The 19944-nt window shown below is 45.9% G+C and overlaps 1 protein-coding gene and 1 long non-coding RNA gene across 2 annotated transcripts in view; one reads left to right on the top strand and one right to left on the bottom strand.

The window, feature by feature from the left end:
- The first annotated feature begins 502 nt into the window (after positions 1-502).
- Positions 503-18052, top strand: LOC130453487 (zinc finger protein 383-like). Its single transcript, XM_007491880.3, has 6 exons — positions 503-610; positions 1427-1835; positions 6901-6983; positions 8525-8651; positions 9154-9249; positions 12730-18052. Exons 2-6 carry the CDS (start codon positions 1547-1549, stop codon positions 13938-13940), a joined length of 1806 nt encoding a protein of 601 aa, XP_007491942.2. The 5' UTR covers positions 503-610; positions 1427-1546; the 3' UTR covers positions 13941-18052.
- LOC130453932 (uncharacterized) overlaps positions 9230-19944 on the bottom strand; it is a 50765-nt gene continuing 40050 nt past the window's right edge. The window contains exon 3 of the long non-coding RNA XR_008911599.1: positions 9230-9356. This is a non-coding gene — a long non-coding RNA (uncharacterized LOC130453932). The remainder of the gene's footprint in view (positions 9357-19944) is intronic.

The following is a 19944-nucleotide window of genomic DNA, read 5'->3' on the forward strand; positions in this document are numbered from 1 at the left end:
ACTACACTTACTACAGAGGGTCTGCCCGACCTCGAGACTCCAGAAAACTACCCGGCCCCTGCCATCCCGTCATAGGCATCCCACGCTCCTCTGGCAAGGAGACCTTGGTCTGAGGTCTGGGGCACTAAGAACTGAAATCTTTACTGGGAGAAAGAAAGCGCAGTGATCTTTCAGGAGGCGAGTATGGAAGGCCCTTTCTCCTTTTATATCGCTGGACTTTTTGTAGCTTTTACAAAGGGATGTTTCTGAAAAAATGACGCAGGAACAAAAGTCTCAAAGCATCTCCCCTCCAACACCTATGGGCAAGCGGGCTCTCGGACTACCCTTCCCAGAATCCTTGCAGATAGGCACCTCCGAGCTCCCATAGTCTACTTCCAAAGACTCCCGCTTTGGTCCTGGGTTGGAAACCTTACGCCGCTGAGGTCTCTGGGAAAACCGGAGAGCGAGACTCCGCTGCTGGAGGATTCTGGGAGTCGTAGTCCGATGGGCTCTTTCGCGCAAACGCAGCGTCGCAGGGGGCAAGGCAGGGGCGGGGTAGGGTTTGGGGGGGCAGAGACTGTCCTCTTTGTTTGCTCTGATCGACTGCGGCTGAGGTGACTTCGGCCCCCAGGTGCTCGGCGGGGATGGGGGGGGGTCCTTCCCCTCCCTTCCTCTGGCTCACCTCAGGCCGACCCTGAAATGGGCCTGTGGTCGCAGCCGGAACTGGAGAGGGGGACGAGGAGTCGCTGCGCTCTCGCCTCCTGTCCATCCCCTTCCCCATCTTTTAACCTTCTCTGACTCATCCTCCCACTTACCCAATTCCTCCTCTCCTTTAATTCATTTCCCCCCTCCCCAGGTCATCCTCCCATCCCCCAATTCATTCTCCCCCTCCCCAATACCTCCTCCCACTCCTTAATTCATTTTCCCCTCCCCAATTCCTCCTTCTCTTCCCCTTTCCCCAATTCCCCCTCCCACTCTAATTCATTCTTCCCCTCTTCCCCCTTCCTCAGTCTCCTCCCTCTCCCCAGTTCTTCCTCTCCCTCCCCATTATTCTCCTCCAGTTTATCCTTCCTGTCCTCCATCTCACCTCTTTCCCCTCCCCCAATTTTCTCCCACCTTCTCCCCCCCAGGTGGGTCTTTCCCCCCAAGCACCTGTGGAAGCCCTTGTGTCTGTCTGAGTGGCCACTTGTATTCTCTGCCCTACTGGTGTATGCTGTGCTTGTGTGACTCTTAAGAAAGGGGGCTGGGGGCGGGGAGCCACCCCGTCCCAGTCCCTTCTAGTGAGAGAAGGGCCCAAGTGGGAGCCGTCTGTGTGTGTCACGTTTGGACAGGTGTCGTCTGTGTCTCTTAAACATGTGCACGTGTGTCTTGTGTATGATGCCAGGACCTCTGCGGATCTCCCAAGAGGTCATTGCAGCCCACCTGGTGGGCCCTTTGTACCTTGCAGGCTTCCGCTGGGCTCGGCACTAGAGCGGGGTGTACTTCCTTATGCAGCTGCACCCTTCCAGTCAACATCTGATCGGAATCGCCATTGCCAGTTAGATAGCGCCCAGCCCCAGGTTGAGTTATGGCCGCCCCTCTGTCGCTCCAGGCCCCAGCGCCCCCAGAACAAGTTGGGTTCCTGGACCCGAAGGGGGAGGAAGATGACTCCAGGCCTCGGGGATTCCTCCAACGAGGGGACACAGCTGTCCCCGGGACCTCTTGTCAGGGCTTCAAGACAAGGCCCAGAGTTCCACAAGACAGAGCGGAGAAAGGATCAAAGCAATTCTCGACCCCCTTGCCTGGGCCAGGGGGAACCCACGAGAGGCCCCAGCGTCCGGAGCCCAAGGATTTGACCCAAATTCTTGAGAAGAAAGGTGAGACTTAACAGAAGAATTAGGGATGTGGGTGAAGGTGGGAGTGAATGAGTCGTTGGGGTTGGTTGGTCTTGGGAAAGTAATGAGCGACTGGAAGGGTTGGAGCTGGTTTCAAGTCCTGCCCCTAATCTCACTTAACTTTCCAGTATCCCACTTCCACCCCAGGCAACTCTGAGACAGGAATCCATAACCTTCTCTGTGTCCCCTTGGCAGCAGTGTGGTGAAGCCTTTTGACCCCTTCTCGCAATCAAGTTCTTAAATGCGTACAGGACATAGATTTGCAAAGCAAACCAGTTCTCTTGGAAATACGGGTATCAAGATGGTAAAGGAAAACAAAGGTTAAGGGCCCCCATGTTCTAAGACTGTAAATTACCAGGGAGGTGAAGATCTGCTTCAATGGCCTGATGAAATCACGCTTCTGGATCAGAACAGAAAAAAATGGCTCCCACCTCACAGTGTGGTTTTGAGGCTCCAATAAGAGTGTGTGTGAAATGCTTTGCAAACTTTGAAAAGACCCTGTTGGTGTCAGACGTGATTGGAAAGACTAGGGAATCCTGGCCCTTTGCATCCCATCCTTCCAGGGCCACTGGACATACCACCCTCCCCCCAAAAAGTTTTGCAATGGGAGAACATCCTCCTTTGAGATGATACCAAGACAGCTGGTGGTACAATAAATAAAGTGTTGGTCTGGGAGTCAAGAAGACCTAAATTCAAATCCGCCCTCAGACACTGACTTGCTGTGTTACCCTGAGCAAGTCACTTAGCCCTGCCTCAATTTCCTCATCTATAAAGTGGAGATAATCATAGCATCTACCTCCCAGTGTTTTGTGAGGATTACAAAATGACATTTGAAAGTGCTAAGTGGCTCAGTAGATACAATGGATAAAGAGGCAGGCCTGGAGATGGAAGGTCCTGGGTTCCAATAGGCCTCAGATACTTTCTAATTGTGTGACCCTGGGCAAGTCACATAACCCCAGTTGCCTAGGCCTTACCCGTCTAATGCCTTGGAACTGATACTTAGTATTGATTCTAAGACAGAAAACAAGAGCTGAAAAAAGAAAAGTATTTTACAAATCTTCAAGTCTTAGATAAATGCTAGCTGGGATGATTATTATCATTAGTATTTTCTTTGGGGAAGATATTATCTATGTTATCTTTATTAAGTCAGTCACTTGCCCTCTCCACACCCTCTCAATACCCAGACTTTGGAAGCTTTTCTTGGGAAGTTTTGCAATTGTGAGTGTAAATGAATGGTCCTTGATTGGCCTTTTCCCATATCACAGCTGTGATCTTTTCCTCTTGGCATCCTTTGAGATAAGGAAAGCAGCTGTTGTTGGCTCCGTTTTGTAAATAAGGAAACTCAGGCTAGGAGTAAATGCCAGGAGGTTGCAAGAGCAGGCCCTACTGGAGACAGGAAAGGGATGGAGGGCCCTTGCCCCTTCTTTTCCAAGGTGATCTCTCCATGAGGCTGATATCTAAAGAAAACTCGGATTACCAATTCCTCTTGCAGGTTAGGAGGGTGAATGTTTTCTCCTTACTCAGCACAGAGGCATCTAATATTCTTCACATCACACAGCAGATCTTTAAATTCTCCTTGTGTGTCCCAAGTTCCAGAGGCAACCTCAGAACATTCTCTTCATTTTGACTCTGAAGACAGAATCAGGGGTGATGCCAAATTCTCTCATTCTTGCCTCTAGTGGCTCTTTGGTGAGATCTTAGGAGCCAAAGAGGCCCTAGAGGTCAACCCAGGCAAGAATGGCCTTAGCTCCTGCTTATGGTAGAGTCATCTGGCCCCTGCAAAGGGGAACTCCCTCTATTGGTTGATACCCTGCTGCTTCTCTTGCTGGGCTGCTCTGATTATTAGGACATCTTCCCATTGGGCCCACATCTAGCTTCCCGTCCCTCTTCCTCCTGTTTTTGGTTCTAGTGATGCTACCTGGAACAGGACAGGATGCCTGTGGCTTCCTCCTTCAGGTATTTAGTGACATCCCTCAGCCTTCTCTTCTCCAGGGCATACCTAGCCAGGTGAGTGAGAATCATGGACGTTTGGACTTAAAAGAGACCCTTTTGAGATGATGGAGTCTAACCATCATGTTTTAAGGAACAGCAAATGGAGATCCAAGGAGTCTAGCATTGGCTCCTCTGACTTGCCCTCACTGTTCCTTAGTTCTCAAAACCATTCTTTATAATCACGCTATGTTTCCGAGACCCTGCCTTTGTCCTTCTCCTCTGCATGATCTGTGGTTTGTCAGTGTCTACAAGAGTCTGAGGGGAATCTGGGTAGCTCAGTGGATGGAGAGCCAGGCCTAGAGACAGGAGGTCCTGAGTTCAAATCCGGCCTCAAACACGTCCTAGCTGTGTGACCCTGGACAAGTCACTTGACCCCCATGGCCTAGCCCTTACCACTCTTCTGCCTTGGAGCCAATACACAGCATTGATTCCAAGATAGAAGGTAAGAAGGGTTTAAAAAAAAAGAGTCTGGATCTTTCAGCCATGCCAGAGAGCTGTGGGACTGCCGCCTCTTGGCCAAGATGCTGTGCTCCTGTGATCAGTCACGCGTTCCATGGCTGCATATTCCCACCTATCACTGCATCCCCCTGGGGCTATTATTGAGTCAGGCCCGTACAAGCCATGGTCAAGGGATGTCTCTATGATACTCCTGGCATCTGCTGCTGTGGAGATTCATCTTGTGGGTTTGAGTCCATCGTTCCACCATAGCTGGACCTTAATTCAGCTCACAAATACATTAGCTACTCCTCTCGCTTAGATGTCAGGTGCACATTCTATAAATGTGCCTTTTCTGGGTCCATTCAAGACCATTAAAAAGAAACGTTGATGGGGGCAGCTAAGTGGCTGCTTGATAGTCAGGCCTAGACACCAGAAGTCCTGGGTTCAAATCTGGCCTCAGACACTTCCGCCTCTGGGGCCCTGAGCAAGTCACTTCACCCCCGTTTCCCAGCCCTTACAGCTCTTTTACCTTGGAAGCAGTACACGGTATCGATTTTAAGATGGAAGGGGAGGGCTTAAAAAAATAAGCAGAGATGTTGACGAGCAGAGAGCCCAGGGCGGGTGCCCGCCCATCGTGTACAGACACACGATGCCAGCTTGGCACCAGCTGCTAATCCTCCGTCTTTGGGGACGCTGGTTCAGGGAGCCACAAATCAGCCTCTTGGAGTCATCACTCATCCCGTTTCTACGTGTGGGTTGCACTGTTACTGACGCACTTTCTCAGCTGTCACGCTGAAAGCCAGACAGGCCCTGCCTGATCGCCAAAAAAGGCAGGTGAGGTGGGCTTGTCGCGCCTTGTGTTCAGTGAAGCTGTTCCTGGCTCTCCATCAATCAGGACTTTGCTTTCTCTGGGCTCTTCACCAGCTGCCTAAGGATCTGTCCTGGAGTTATCCAGGTGACGGAAGGCAAGGCCATTCGTGCCATAAGCCCTTTCTCCCATCTTTTTTGGTCAGCCTTCTGTCTCCTGGCTTTTATCTAGTTCTCCATTCTTTCCTAAAAATTACTGATGACTCAGAGGATCCCATTTGCAACTGCTTCCAGGCCCCTGGCAGGGAGGGAGTTTGTCTGAATTTAAGGAGCTGGCTTCCAAAGGGCTCCTTGCTGTCTTGGACTCAAATTCCAGTGTGTGTGTGTGTGTGTGTGTGTGTGTGTGTGTGTGTGTGTGTGTGTGTGTGTGTGTGTGTGTGTGTATGTGTGTGTGTGTGTGTAGGCAAAGTCAAGTGACTTGCCCAGGATCACACAGCTACTAAGAGACTGAAACTAAGTTTGAACTCAGGTCTTCCTGACTCCAAGCCCAATTCTCTATCTACTGTGCCACCAAAGGCCCCTCAAATTCCTTCTTAATTGTCTATTTTGCTTTTTCTCATTTAACCCATTCTTGTTCATGGAGAAGACAGGAGTAAAAGAGGACTTTCTCCTCATTTTCTCGTAACATACAATCTGTTGGACCCTGGCCAGAGGACCCATCCCTGCCATATTTTTGCTTTGAACATTACTCAAGGGTCTTTTTCATTGTCTCTAACCTGTTTCCCAGGTCTAGGCTTTTGTTTAGGTTCACATCACCAATTATTTAGTAATAATAGTCATGGACTTACCTGACCCTTCATAAAGTTTGGTTTTGTTTTTTTAAACTCTTACCATCTGTCTTACAATCAATACTATGTATTGGTTCCAAGGAAGAAGAGCAGCAAGGGCTAGGCAGTGGGGGGTTAATTGACTTGCCCAGGGTCACACAGCTAGGAAGTGTCTGAGGCCAGATTGGAACCCAGGACCTCCCGTCTCTAGGCCTGGTTTTCTATCCACTGAACCACCCAACTGCCCTACCTTCATAAAGCTTTATGGAGAGCAATATGAGCAGCAGCATCCCCTAACTGGATGTTCAGAGGACCTCATATTAAAGAGAGGAAGGTGCCCAAGAGGCCCCTCCTTTGATAACGGAGTCATCTAAGATGCAGAAACAGGAAGTGACTTGGCCAAGATGCCATTGGCATTGTGTGGCTCCCATGTTTGAGGTATGGGCACAAGGAAGGGAAGGGAGGACTTCTGGCACCTCAGACTCTAGTTGTTCTTCCAGGGATGCCCAGAGGATGACAGAGGTACCTTCTGTCAGTCACAAGCATTTTTGTGCCAGATACTGTGCTGGGCATAAGTGAGGAAAACCATATAAAAGTGGAAAAAAAGAATCCTTGTCCTCAGAAAAGTTCCATTCTACAATATTTTGCTTCTGCAGTTGCTCTGATCCCTTAGCTAGCTCAAAGCTCTGTTAATCGACAAACAAGTACCTGCGATGTCCCAGGCACTGCGCTGTGTGGCTCTCTATCGCCACCAAGGCCTCACATCTAGTTTGGTCTCTTATTGGCGTCCAGATGTGCTTTGCCAACAACCTGTCTCCATGGATTTTCTGTACGTCCACGTTAGTGATCATGACGCTTGCTGTGCTCGGAGGGGCACCAGAGAGCCCCTCTGAGCTTCCTCTTTCTGGAGGCGTTGGGGTTTCTGTGCCGATGAGTGTGGACAGCAAGGCTGGTCTCCTTCACGGTCATTCATGTCTCCCCAGCTCTGCCGTCTCAGGACTCTATCTCTGCCACAGAGGGCGGCACGGAGGGGATGGCTGCGGAGCCGCTGACAGCCAGCTCTCAGGTGAGGTGGCTTTCTTCTCCCCGTCTGAAATGCCAGCAGGTGCCTCGGTGCCTCTTGTATGCAAGCTTCTTTGCCCAGGAGTCCTTACTTGTGCAGAGGCCCGAGCCCACTTCCTTAGGACACAAGGCCTTCCGGCGGGCAATGAATTCTTCAGGCAGCTGCCCCACCCAACAGCCCCCCAGTTATCTCACTGAGCATTTCTGGGGCCTGTCCTAGAGTCAGCATGGCCCGGGGAGAGAGCTTTGGCTTGGGTCTGAGGGTCTGAGGTTGAATCCCAATTTTGTCACTGATTTTTTGGCAACCTTGAGCTTGTCGTTAACGATTCTAGCCCTCGTGTACCTCTTTTCTGAAGTGCTCTTGGGTCCCCGTCCCTCCGTATCTGACCCCCGGGCTGTGCCAAGTGCGGTGGGCATACGAAATAGAGTGGGGCCCATCTCCAGGAGAGGATGCATTCCAAGACCCACCTTGGGGAGAAACACGCCCCTGCTGACCCCAACCCCTCCGGCCCTTGTCGCAAGGTTCCACAGACTCCTTTCTCTCCCTCCACAAACACTGAAAAAGGAAAAGCAGGAGAGACCCCCAGGGGGTAGCGACCACTCTCTGGGCAGACATCCGGATAACTGAAGCCATGAGAAACAAAGCCGTGGATAAGGGGGCTCTGCTGTATGTAAAAATCAGCAAATGTGTCTCCGTTGCCTGGTAAGGGTGAGCTCCTTTGCTAGGCACCAGGGAGGGAATGCCAAGGAAAGACCCAGCCCCTGCCCTTTCAGACAGTCTAGCATGAAGCATCCTCCCTGTCCTCAATGGATGTTGTCTCTTGAGGGGACAAAACACACCACCTAGTGACCGCTGCGCTAGGGACTGGAGATGCAAAAACAAGGGCGAAACAGGCCCTGCCGCCAGGGAGCTAATACTCTACTGGGACAAACAGTACGGACACAGAATGGATGCAAAGCAGATGTAGTCCCTGGGCCAGCCCCTTCGCCACCAGACTTACAGCAACCCAGTCTAGTCTTGGGGCAGTCCCCACAAAACGTCTTTCTGGTTCGGTTTTTCCCACCCCGCGTACTCCTGGGAAATTCACAGCTGTGGACAAAAAGCATCGCAGATCCCATACGAGCACTTGTGGCAAGAAGGCATATTAGTGATAGGACAGCCTCGATCTCCCTCCAGAGAAAACACATAAGACTCATGTGGTTGCCCCTCCATAGTTCACTTCCGATCCTTCGGACCTTCCCCTCCTCCTCCCACCGCCTCCCCACTTAGTTCCCCCGACTCACAGTGGCTGGGATTTGCTGGAAGGTGAATCCCGCTTTTACCCTGAGAATGTGTACGAGCTTCTACATGGCTCCAGTTTTGTACGTATCTGCTTCCTGAGGTCTCGCAGGAGGCACAAAGCAGGTGCTCAATAAAGACTTAAGCCTCAGAGCCCTGAGTAATGTCAGAACGATTTCTTCGGCATTTGGCCCCCGTCACAAGCCTCCCCAGGGCCAGATGGGGAGATGCACCCCGGACAAGCCAGACTGTTTGTGACGTTTCAGGGGCCAATAACATTCAAGGATGTGGCTGTGGACTTCACCCAGGATGAATGGGGGCTGCTGGAGCCTGCCCAGAAGGGCCTCTACAGGGACGTGATGCTGGAGAATTACAGGAACCTGGTCTCCCTGGGTAAGGACAATTTCCTGTGAGATTCAGAATCTGTCCTTTGGCACATCCTAGCCTCCTAGATTATTGTCACTTGCCACCTAATATTAGGGTCCTGGGGTTAGAGATTCCCAATCTTTTTGTGGCCCGTAGCCAAAGCATTTCTACTTCTGTTCCCAGGAAAGAGCCCCGTGCTTTGTAGAATTAGAATTGGCCAGATTAGCTGGGCTGCCCAGTGGATTCTATCATTATTCTCTTTCCCCAGACTGAGGACTCTTTCCCAGGACCCTTCCCAGTGAGGGGATCTTTGCTGCTATCCTGCTGGACAAACAAACTCTCTGTCCTTCTTGACCCAGAGAGCCTCCTCTTCAAAAGCACAGAAGAGGCCTTTCCTCTGCTCTAGAACTCCTTTGTACTGTCTTCCAGGCTGTGTCCTCTCTTCCCTCCCAGCCAAAGGCTGGCACTCGGGTGACTCCCTTTCCTTTGAGCAGAAGCAAAAACACCCCCTTTCTCTTCCCATGAGCAGGGCTGCTGCAGGCCCAGCCGGATGTGATTTCTCACCTGGAACGAGGAGATGAGCCATGGATGCTGGAGAAAGAAGACTGCAGAGGCACCCATCCAGGTGAGGGACTGAACCATCCAGGGAGGCCATGAATGCTGAGAGCGAGAGCTTGTCAGGGAAGGGCCACACCTTGAACAGGCTGGGGTCGGGGAACTCAGTTCAGGGTCCTTGAGACAGAAGGGTTGTAAGAGCATTAATAGGAGTGTCATCGTGGAAGGAAATGAACACGAATGTATCTTTAGTTCTACTTCTGTCCTCTCATTCCTTAGGGCCATTCTCTTCTCATCATCCCCCTCTTCTGGTTTTATTAACATCGTTCTCTCACACATATTTATTTATTTGGTTTTCTTCTGGCTTCTCTTTGGCTTCATTGAGCTGTTTTTAAAATCCAGTACTAGAGTTTTGTGTAATTGCTCTTTTAAGGCATATTTTGAAATTTATTTCCTTTTTTTTTCTTTTTTAAGTCTTTGCCATCCATCTTAGAATTAATATTGTGTATTGGTTCCAAGGCAAAAGAGTGGTAAGGACTAAGCAAGGGGGCGGGGCTTTAAGTGACTTGCCCAGGGTCTCATAGATAGAAAGTATCTAAGTTATATTTGAACCCAGGACCTCTCATCTGACTCTCTATCCACTGAGCCACCTAGTCCCTGTCCCTCCTCTACCTCAAGTTATTACCTTTTCATCAGTTTTTCCAATGGTTCTCCTTGATCCTTTTGTCCACTTGTTTTTTGGGGCACATAAAGTTTATTACTTGTGTGCTTTTTTTGTATAGGGGAAAACCCTAAAATTAGTTTAAATATTTTAAAAATACATTTATCTTCTTGATATCCACTTTGCTGGCTGAGATATATTGTCTATACAACAAAAATTGTACTGCCCCTGCCAGCAACATTTCTCTCATTTTTGGAGATCACTTTAGCTTTCTGTTACTTAAAGTGTTTGTGGCCATTGACAGACTGGTCATTCAGCCCTAGCCGATGGCTAGAACACTAGAAGCCCCTAGGTGGCTTCTTGCTATCTCCTGACTGACTCATCTTACTCCACTCCTCTTCCCCACTTGACAAAGGCGTAGGAATAAAACCCCTGCCTTTAATTTCTTTAAAAAAATTTTTTTAATCCTTACTTTCTGTCTTAGTAACATCTCTAAGATAGAAGGGCAAGGCGTAGGCAAATGGGGTTAAGTGATTTGCACAGGGTCTCACAGCTAGGAAATATGTGAGTCCAAATTTGAACTCAGGTCCTCCCAGTTCCAGGCCTGGCACTCTAGCCACTGATCTATCTTGAGGTCCCTACCTTTAATTTCAAGAGGCATTTCCCCCTTAATCTTCCTTCTAGGTTAGAAATAGGAAACAACAATAGAGAAAATGACCAAGTGGGGTAACTAGATAGTTCAAATGTGACCTCAGACACTTCCTAAGTGTGTGACTCTGGGCAAGCCTGCCCTTACTGCTCTCCTGCCTTATAATCAAAACTTGGTATCAATTCTAAGACAGAAGGAAGAAAAGAAGAAAGGAAGAAAAAAAGGAAGAAAAAGGCAGAGAGACATAGAATGAGACAGAGAGAGGAAGGAAGGAAGGAAGGAAGGAAGGAAGGAAGGAAGGAAGGAAGGAAGGAAGGAAGGAAGGAAGGAAGGAAGGAAGGAAGGAAGGAAGGAAGGAAGGAAGGAAGGAAGGAAGGAAGGAAGGAAGGAAGGAAGGAAGGAAGGAAGGAAGGAAGGAAGGAAGGAAGGAAGGAAGGAAGGAAGGAAGGAAGGAAGGAAGGAAGGAAGGAAGATAGGAAGATTGAGTTAAGGCCCCCTCAACTCACTCTCCTACTCACTCTCCTGAGACTCCTTCACTCTTCCAATACTTTTGACCCCTTTGTAGTAGGTACAAGTAAGTGTTCCTAGAAGCCCTTCTGTTAAGTGAACTTTATGTGGATGCCCAGATTTTGCCCCAAAGATTCTTGGCCAAAGATGATTTTGTGTCTTAAAGGCCTTTGCTCCTCTAAACATTTAATTGAATTTTGAACAAGAAAGATTTTCATGTCACTCTCCTGCTCACAGGCTATGGTGATTCCCTCTTATCTACCAGATCAAGAGCCTAACATCATGCCCATTCATTTCCCAACATGCCTGTAGCCGTCTCTCTCTCTCTCTCTCTCTCTCTCTCTCTCACACACACACACACACACACACACACACACACACACCACCTCCACTGAATCTACTTATGGGAGGAGAACATGGCAGGAGGTTCAGGGTAAGTGCCTAGCTCCAGTCTGGGTATCTCTTAGAGAAATGGAGAGCCTCTCTTCTTTGGGACACAGGTTTGAGAATAAACAAGATTTAACAACTGATTGGGGAGGAGAGGTGAGTGAGAGTCAAAGGTGACTCCTGGATTGTGAACCTAAGTGACTGGAACCATGGACGCCCCTTGCCCTAAGTAGAGACATTTCTGAGGGTGGCTGGGGAATTATGAAGAGTCTGGTTTGGCTGTGTGAAATCTCAGCTGCCTCTGGGACATCAAGCCAGAGATACCAAGCAGGCAATTGGAGCTAGGGGACTAGAGGAGAGAGGAGCATATTAGATATGTAGATTGAATGTCATCTGGTTAGAGATGATCATGGATTCCATGGGAGCTGAACGATGGACAAAAGAGTTTGTAGAGAAAGGAGAGAACTCAGATGGAGCCCTGGGTTTGGGGATCAGGATACAGATGATAAACCTGTAAAAGGAACTGAGGAAGGCTATTTTGATGGCCAAGAAGAAAACCATGACAGACCAGCCCTTAATGTTTAGTACTGCAGTGAAGTCAAGAAGGACAATTGAGAAGAGTCCCTTGGATTGAGAAATGAGGGAATTTCATGACTTTTCCATCAAGTAGTAGAGCTGGAAGCCAGATTTCAAGGAATTGGGAGGTGAGAAATTAGAAGCAATAAGTGTACAAAGCTTTTTCTAGGAGTCTGGTTTGAAAAGGGAAGTGAGATGAGGCACCTAAAAGCCCTCACCCATTGCTGGGTTATGGGGGTGTTGGCAGACCCTCTAAAAGTCCCTCTCCCCTGGCTTCCAACCACTGGTTCATGCTCTTGTCTTTCCCTGCATCCCACCACCACTGAACTTGTCCTCCAGTCACCATTCCCACTGTAGAGCCAAGCTGTCTACAACCTAGGGCTGGGGAGGCAGAAGGTGGGAGATAAGAAAACACAACTCAGACTTCACAGGATGTGATATATGCAAATGTGAATAATCAGCTCCCATCAGGCCCATCCTTAGAGCCATCATCCATATTCAAAGTCTTTCCCTCACAGCAACCCTAGGAGAAAGTTATATTTGGCTTTATTATTCCCGTTTTGCAGACTAGGAAACTGAGGTGGATTGGGATGTAATTAGATTCAGACCCAGGGCTCCCCTGACTATTGTCTTTCTGAGATGACACTGATAAGCACTAATTTTCATTTCCCATTCCCATTAAAGGCATTTTTTTCCTCTCTCAGTTCAGAGAACAGGGAATTTATATATATATATATATATATATATATATTTTTTTTTTATTCCTTCAGGCTTGGAATTTATGTCTGAAACGAAAATGTCATCTCCAGTGTTGGAAAGGCTTATAAAGGATGCTCCCTGGGACTCCAAACTAGAAGAAACCTGGAAATGTCCAGAAAAGTTAAAAGGGCAGCAGAGGAATCTGGAGAAACAATTAAGGCAGGTGACAGTCACTCCCAAGAAAACACACAGTCGGGAGAGAATTTATAAATGTACTGAGTGTGGGAAAACCTTCAGCTGGAGCACATGCCTTACCAAACATCAGAGAATTCATACTGGTGAGAAACCTTTTGAGTGTAATGAATGTGGGAAAGCTTTTAGCCAGAAATCATCCTTGTGTTACCATCAAAGAACTCATACTGGAGAGAAGCCCTATTTGTGCAGTGAATGTGGGAAAGCCTTTAGGTACTATTCAGTCCTTACACAACATCAGCAAATTCATACTGGAGAGAAGCCTTATGAATGTGGTGTCTGTGGGAAAGCCTTCAGCCAGAATTCCTTCCTCACGCAGCATCAGAGGATTCACACTGGAGAGAAACCCTATAAATGTAGTAACTGTGGGAAAGCCTTCAGCCAACGGGCATCCCTGTATTACCATCAGAGAGTTCACACTGGGGAGAGACCTTATGTATGTGGTGAGTGCGGAAAGACCTTCAGCTACTGCTCAGTCCTTAATCAACATCAACAAATTCATACTGGAGAGAAGCCTTATGAGTGCAGTGTCTGTGGGAAGGCCTTTAGCCAGAATTCCTTCCTCACACAGCACCAGAGGATTCACACTGGAGAGAAACCCTACGAATGCACCGAGTGTGGGAAAACCTTCAGGTACTGCTCAGCCTTTATTCAACATCAGAAAACTCATACAGGAGAGAAACCTTACAAATGTAAGGTATGTGGGAAAGCCTTTAGTTACTGTACCTCCCTTTCCCAACATCATCAAACTCACAATGGTAAGAAGCCCTATCAGTGCAATGAATGTGGGAAAGCCTTTAGCTACAGTTCATCCCTTACCCATCATATAAGAACTCACACTGGAGAGAAACCTTATCATTGCAATGTATGTGGGAAATCCTTCAGCTATAGCTCATCTCTTACAGAGCATGTGAAAACCCATACTGGAGAGAAGTCATATGAATGTAAGGAATGTGGGAAATTCTTCAGGTGGCGTTCATCCCTCATCAAACATAAGACTTCACACAAGAGAATAACTCTTGGAGTATAAGGCTCATTGAGAAAAGTTCAGGTCAAACCTAGCTCTTCATTAACTAACCAACCATCAAACTATCACCAGTTGTGATCTTGTTTGGAAGTTTGAAGGTACCTTTCCTGCCCAGTATCTCTCTGATGACTTCCAGTCTCACATCTCCAGTGGCCTTTCGGCCTCTCAAACTGGATGTCCAATAGACATCTTTAACTCACTGTGTCCAAAAATAACCTCATGGATCTTTCCCCCTAAACTCACTCCCCTCCTCCTTCCCTATTATTGTAGAAGTCCAAGCCTCCTTCCAATCTCCCAGGCTCCCAATCTAAGATCATCCTCAGACTCCTTATCCTCTCTACCCCCCCCCCCATATCCAACCTGTTGCCAAGACCTGCCAATTCTATTCTTTAAACATCTCTTGAATACACTCCCTTCTCTCCTCTGACACAGCTACTCCACCTTGTACAGACCCTCATCCCCTATATATTGCTCTCTTAAGTTAAGTGTCAGGACAGAAAAATTCTGTCAGATGGTCTTAAGCCAGTTTAGAATGAGAGAGAAAAATCTGTTGGAATTCTCAGGTAGGGGTTTCCAACTGACGTTCTGAATTCTGAGGAGATTCTGAGCAGTTTTGGGACCATGCTTGGCCTAAGATACAGGCTCTCCTAAACTCTCTGGGATTTTTATTTTAAAAAACATTTGGAAATACCTAGATGGGCAGTTTTGGAAAAGAGAAGAGTGACTGTATAGCTTGCATTAAATCCTGACAAGAAAAGAAGACAATCTTTCTCTTTACCTTTTGGAAAAAAACAGATTGAAGGCAGGGTTTGGCTAGGCCTCAGTCAGGATTACCTGACTAGCTGACACTGAAGCAAAAATATCTGGAGACTTACTTTAAGGATTATATATATTGTTTATAAGACTATTAGTGATAGGTTATTTAGTTAAGATTTTGGGTTTTTAGTGAGTCATAAGGAGGATTAGAGTACCCTGGTTATCCAGGAATGAAGAGACACATGAGGCATCAGAAAGTGGGTGGCATTAGTTGGAAATCCTCTTAGTGATAGGGATCCCTTCCTGTTATACCTTACTACCTTTTTAAATCCTATAATCTAAATAAAAGAGTTTAATTTTTATACTAGTCTCCAAAGTCAAGCCTTAATTGCCCATGGCCCTGAGGTCAAAGCCTAAGCAAACAAGCAGGCAGCTGACCTCTTATAATAAACAGCAAATAGTAGGGACTTTTGGATACAGTTTCCAAAAGTATCTTATAGCTTGGTGAGCAACAACAGACGAACTTACTACATTTTGACTTTTTTAAGAAAAGCAATTTAGTTCAGTGTCGGCCATTATCACAGAATTCAGTGACCACTTTTTCCTGGGTAATTACAGTGGTCCTCTCACTAGGGGGCGCTGTTTTGCAACACAGAAACCCAGCAAAGCAAGCCCAAGAAGCTACTTTTGCTGCAAAGTCGTTTTTGAAAGGCAGTTTGAACAAGCCTCTAAAACACCATGTGGCTTTTTGATATAACATTTTTATCCATGTTATTTCTGTATACTATTCCCCAGTATATCAAAGGGGTTACCTTACCACAGTGCTTAAAGACTTTTAATGGTAACATTCTATGATGTAATAGCATACTTGCCAGCAATGCTATGCGGTGCCCTGCTCCTGTGGATAGTGAAGGAAGATAGGGGTTTTCCTTTTTAACAACTGGAAACATATGATCCTAAAACAAATTATTGTCAATGAGCTTAAGCTTAAAGTGAATTACCTAGAGGTAAAATTGAACAGACATTGAAAATGAGAAAGAGGCAATGGATAGACTATGTGAGGCAACCAAATTGAAAAAAGAGACCGAGGCACAAGAAACTACCCCAGCACAAATGATTCCACTCAGGGAGGTTCCAGTGATAACCCCAGAGAATGGTATTCTGCATATTAGATGTCACAAGGGATTTTCCCACACTGATTTGGATTCATTTAAAACATCAACTCCAAGCTTTGACAATGAACCAATGGCTATGGTTAAACATTTTTAAAAGATTGTTAAGCTATATGATCTAAGCTATCTTGATTTTGACATTTTAATGGATGAATTATTATCCAAAAGGGAGAAACAAAATTATCAATGATACAAACAGGAACTCTAGACTAGCTGATTGGCCCTCTGAAAATCCAAATTGGGAAGCCAATTATTTTGCAGTATACAGGGACTTGATTAGAGCCAGAGAGGCCATTATCCAGACAATGAAGAACAATTCAAAAAGACCAGGGACATGGTCCAAGTTTGAAAGGATAAGACAGGAAGTGGGAGAGACCCCATCTACTTTCCTGGACAAAGTAATAGATTCAGTGGAAAAATGGATAGGCATAGACATATGCAGAGATAGAGATGTAAATCATATCAGGAGGCAGTTTGTTAAAAATGTATGCCCTGTAGTCTGAAATTTTTCCAGAAGTAACTCTCCAAATTGGGATCATATGGAGCTGGATGAAATTAGATGCATAGCATCTTACATTTACCAGGATAAGACAGATAGTCCAATAAAAAGAATGCTATAATAGACAATATAACAAAAGAAATTAAAGACCTGAAGCTTAAGTTGGAAAGTAATGATGTGCAAGACAAACCGGTAGCAGCACTTAAAGAATACAGACCACCTAGAACAACTTATAACAACTCCAGAGGATACAGACAAGCCCCTCACTGCTATTTATGATAGGCCAGGTCACATGTTGAGAGACTGTCATTTCAGGGGACAGGTTTTTAGGCAGAATTTCAGGCGCCATGGTGGGAACTTCAGGGGAAACCAAGGCACAAATATAATATATTTAATGGATTTGATAATGGATATCAGTATGGAAGGCCAAATTACCCCAACCATTATGACAATAGATATTTCAATGAGTTAGCACAAGCCCCAGACTTAGGAGCAATGCAAGATTATATAAAAGCGGGTATACATCCTAAATACTCACAGGTAGCTGGTGGGAACCCCCAAAAGATGGAGGTGCAGAAGGGACAACATGGGGAAGCTGTGTTATGAAGGTGTGCAGAGGGGACTGCAACTGAAAGTATAGTGAATGAATATAAAGGAGAAGTGAATATAGATAATGAAACAGAACTTAGTGAATTGGCAAAATGATATAAGAGAAGTGACTGAAGGAATAGGGTGTGGAGGACAGGAACAAGAACTTAGTTTTCCTGATCCTGCTGTATTAGCACCAATTATTCCAGTGCATTCCCTTGAGAATAGCACAGAACCCCATGTTACCCTGAATGTGGGAAGCCATTTGTATGACTGCCTGCTTGACATAGGTGCTGCAAAATCTGTGTTGCAAAAATCCCCTGATGAGTGTAAAGCAGTGGGAACAATGGAAGTTGTAGATGTGACAGGGAAACCCCAAGTCGTAAAGAAATTGCCATCAATAATGGTGTCATTGGAATCTGGCCTCAGACACTTCCTAGCTGTGTGACCCTTACCTAGCCCTTACCACTCTTCTGCCTTGGAGCCAATACACAGTATTGACTCCAGGACGGAAGGTAAGGATTTAAAAAATAAAATAAAATAATGGTGTCATTGGGACCTCTTAGAGTAGAACATTCATTTTTGCTTATGCCAAATTCCACAATGAATTTAGTGGGTCAAGATCTTTTGTGTAACTCAGGGCAACTATTGTGTGTACCCCTACAGGAGATATTTCACTAGAACTACCTGAAGAATCCATAAATCTTTTTCCAGTGTTTCTAGATGCAATAGATTCAGATGGTGAAGGAAATCACATCTATGAAATTCCAATAGATATCCCTGAAGGTTTATGGGCCCATAGTTCCACAGATATTGTGTTATTAAAATCAGTGGTCCCTGTAAAGATTGAAACTAAAGGAGGTCCAGCACCAACTATTCCACAATACCCACTGAGTAAAGAAGCAATTGAAGGGATAACCCCTATAATACAGTTCCTATTACAACAAGGCATAATAGTACCCTGTATCTTTCAGTATAATACACCCATATTACCTGTGAAGAAACCCAAACTAGATGCAAATGGAAAAGTTGTCTATAGATTTGTCCAAGATTTGAGCTGTAAATGATCATGTTATTAAAAAAAATCCTGTTGTACCAAATCCTGCTACAATAATATCTGAGATTCCCACTCATGCAAAGTATTTCACAGTGGTGGATCTGTGTTCTGCTTTCTTCTTCATCCCAATCCATGAAGACTCCCAAAAGAATTTACTTTTACATGGAAAGGGACTCGGTTACCTGGCGAAGAATGCCCCAGGGATTCTGTGAAAGTCCTTCACTATTTTCCCAAATTTTAACTAAAGATCTTGCAAACATGCATTTCAAAGGTAGTAGGCTGATACATTTTGTAGACAATCTGCTTCTCTCATCACCATCAGCCAAAGTGTGCCAGCATGATAGCAAACATCTTTTTGTTGGAGTTATATGAGAGAGGTCACAAAATATCAAAATCTAAAGTGCAATGGTGTTTGTTCCACATGAAATATCTTGGGTTTGTGCTTTCTGAGAGGTCCAGGTACATTTTCCAAAAGAGGATAGCAGACATACAGAAGTTGAGTGCCCCTAAAACCAAGAAACAGCTAAAGGAAATCTTAGGTACCATGGGATTTTGTAGACAGTGGATCCCCAGGTATGGAGAAATTACTAAACCACTGATACTTTTAACAAAGAATAGTGAAAAAGAACCACTGAAATTAAAACCAGAGCATTTGCAAGTGATTGCAAAGCCAAAGGAGGCAATTTTATCAGCCCTTGCTCTAGTTATCCCTGACTATTCAAAGCCATTCATGCTCTATGTGCATAAGGGGTGTAGCTTCAGGTGTTTTTACACAGAGTTTGGGACCACATCACTGACCTATAGCCCATTATTCTGGCCAGTTAGATCCTATAGTGGCAGGTGCCTCCATGCTTAAGGGGTGGCAGCAACAGCATTTCTAGTTACCAAAGTTGCAGACTTTGTGCTGGGATACCCACTCAGTTTTTTGCACACATGAAGTTGGGGCGCTCATACTTAAATATGGAATATAGGCATTTTCATATCAGCTGAGAGATGGTATTTTGGCAAAAGAAATAGGGTTGTAAGGAAATGCCATGGAATGCAGTGTAGCAGTGATTGACAGGAGAGAACCTGCTTAGAATTCTTAAAATCTTGGAGAAGAGGTTTGGGCTGGAAGTTCAACTGCCAGCTTAAAGAGGAGTTGCTCATGAACTCTTGAGAAGAGAGGCAACTCTGAGACCTTTACTCCAGCCCTTGGAAGTGAAACCCACTCCTGCCAAGGATTTCCCATCGAACCCAAGATCTGCAGAGTCCAGAAATCTTTCCTATCATGTGAAGAAGAACAAGATCAAGAAGGGAACATATTTGAACTACTTAGTTTACCTTCAGGGGTCTCCAAAGTCAAGTGTTAATTGCACATGGCCCCGAGGTCAAAGCCTAAACAAATAGGCAGCTGACTTCTTTTTTTATATATAATATTTTATTTGATCATTTCCAAGCATTATTCATTAAAGACAAAGATAATTTTCTTTTCCTCCCCCCCACCCCCATAGCCAATGCCTGATTCCACTGGGTATCACATGTGTTCTTGATTCGAACCCATTGCCATGTTGTCAATATTTGCATTAGAGTTTCGTTTAGAGTCTCTCCTCTGTCATGTCCCCTCAACCGCTGTAGTCAGGCAGTTGCTTTTCCACCGTGTTTTTACTCCCACAGTTTATCCTCTGCTTGTGGATAGTGTTTTTTTTCCTAGATCCCTGCAGATTGTTCAGGGACATTACACTGCCACTAATGGAGAAGTCCATCACCTTCGATTATACCACAGTGTATTAGTCTCTGTGTACAATGTTCTCCTGGTTCTGCTCCTTTCGCTCTGCATCACTTCCTGGAGGTTGTTCCAGTCTCCATGGAATTCCTCCACTTTATTATTCCTTTTAGCACAATACTATTCCATCACCAATATATACCACAATTTGTTCAGCCATTCCCCAATTG

This window comes from Monodelphis domestica, chromosome 4 (genome assembly GCF_027887165.1).
Source record: "Monodelphis domestica isolate mMonDom1 chromosome 4, mMonDom1.pri, whole genome shotgun sequence".
Lineage (NCBI taxonomy): Eukaryota > Metazoa > Chordata > Mammalia > Didelphimorphia > Didelphidae > Monodelphis > Monodelphis domestica.

Coding starts and splice junctions, on each gene's coding strand:
- LOC130453487 (XM_007491880.3), top strand. CDS start 1,547: ATGGCCGCCCCTCTGTCGCTCCAGGCCCCAGCGCCCCCAGAACAAGTT. Junction 1,836..6,900: donor CCAAATTCTTGAGAAGAAAG/GTGAGACTTAAC, acceptor ATGTCTCCCCAG/CTCTGCCGTCTCAGGACTCT. Junction 9,250..12,729: donor CTGCAGAGGCACCCATCCAG/GTGAGGGACTGA, acceptor TTATTCCTTCAG/GCTTGGAATTTATGTCTGAA.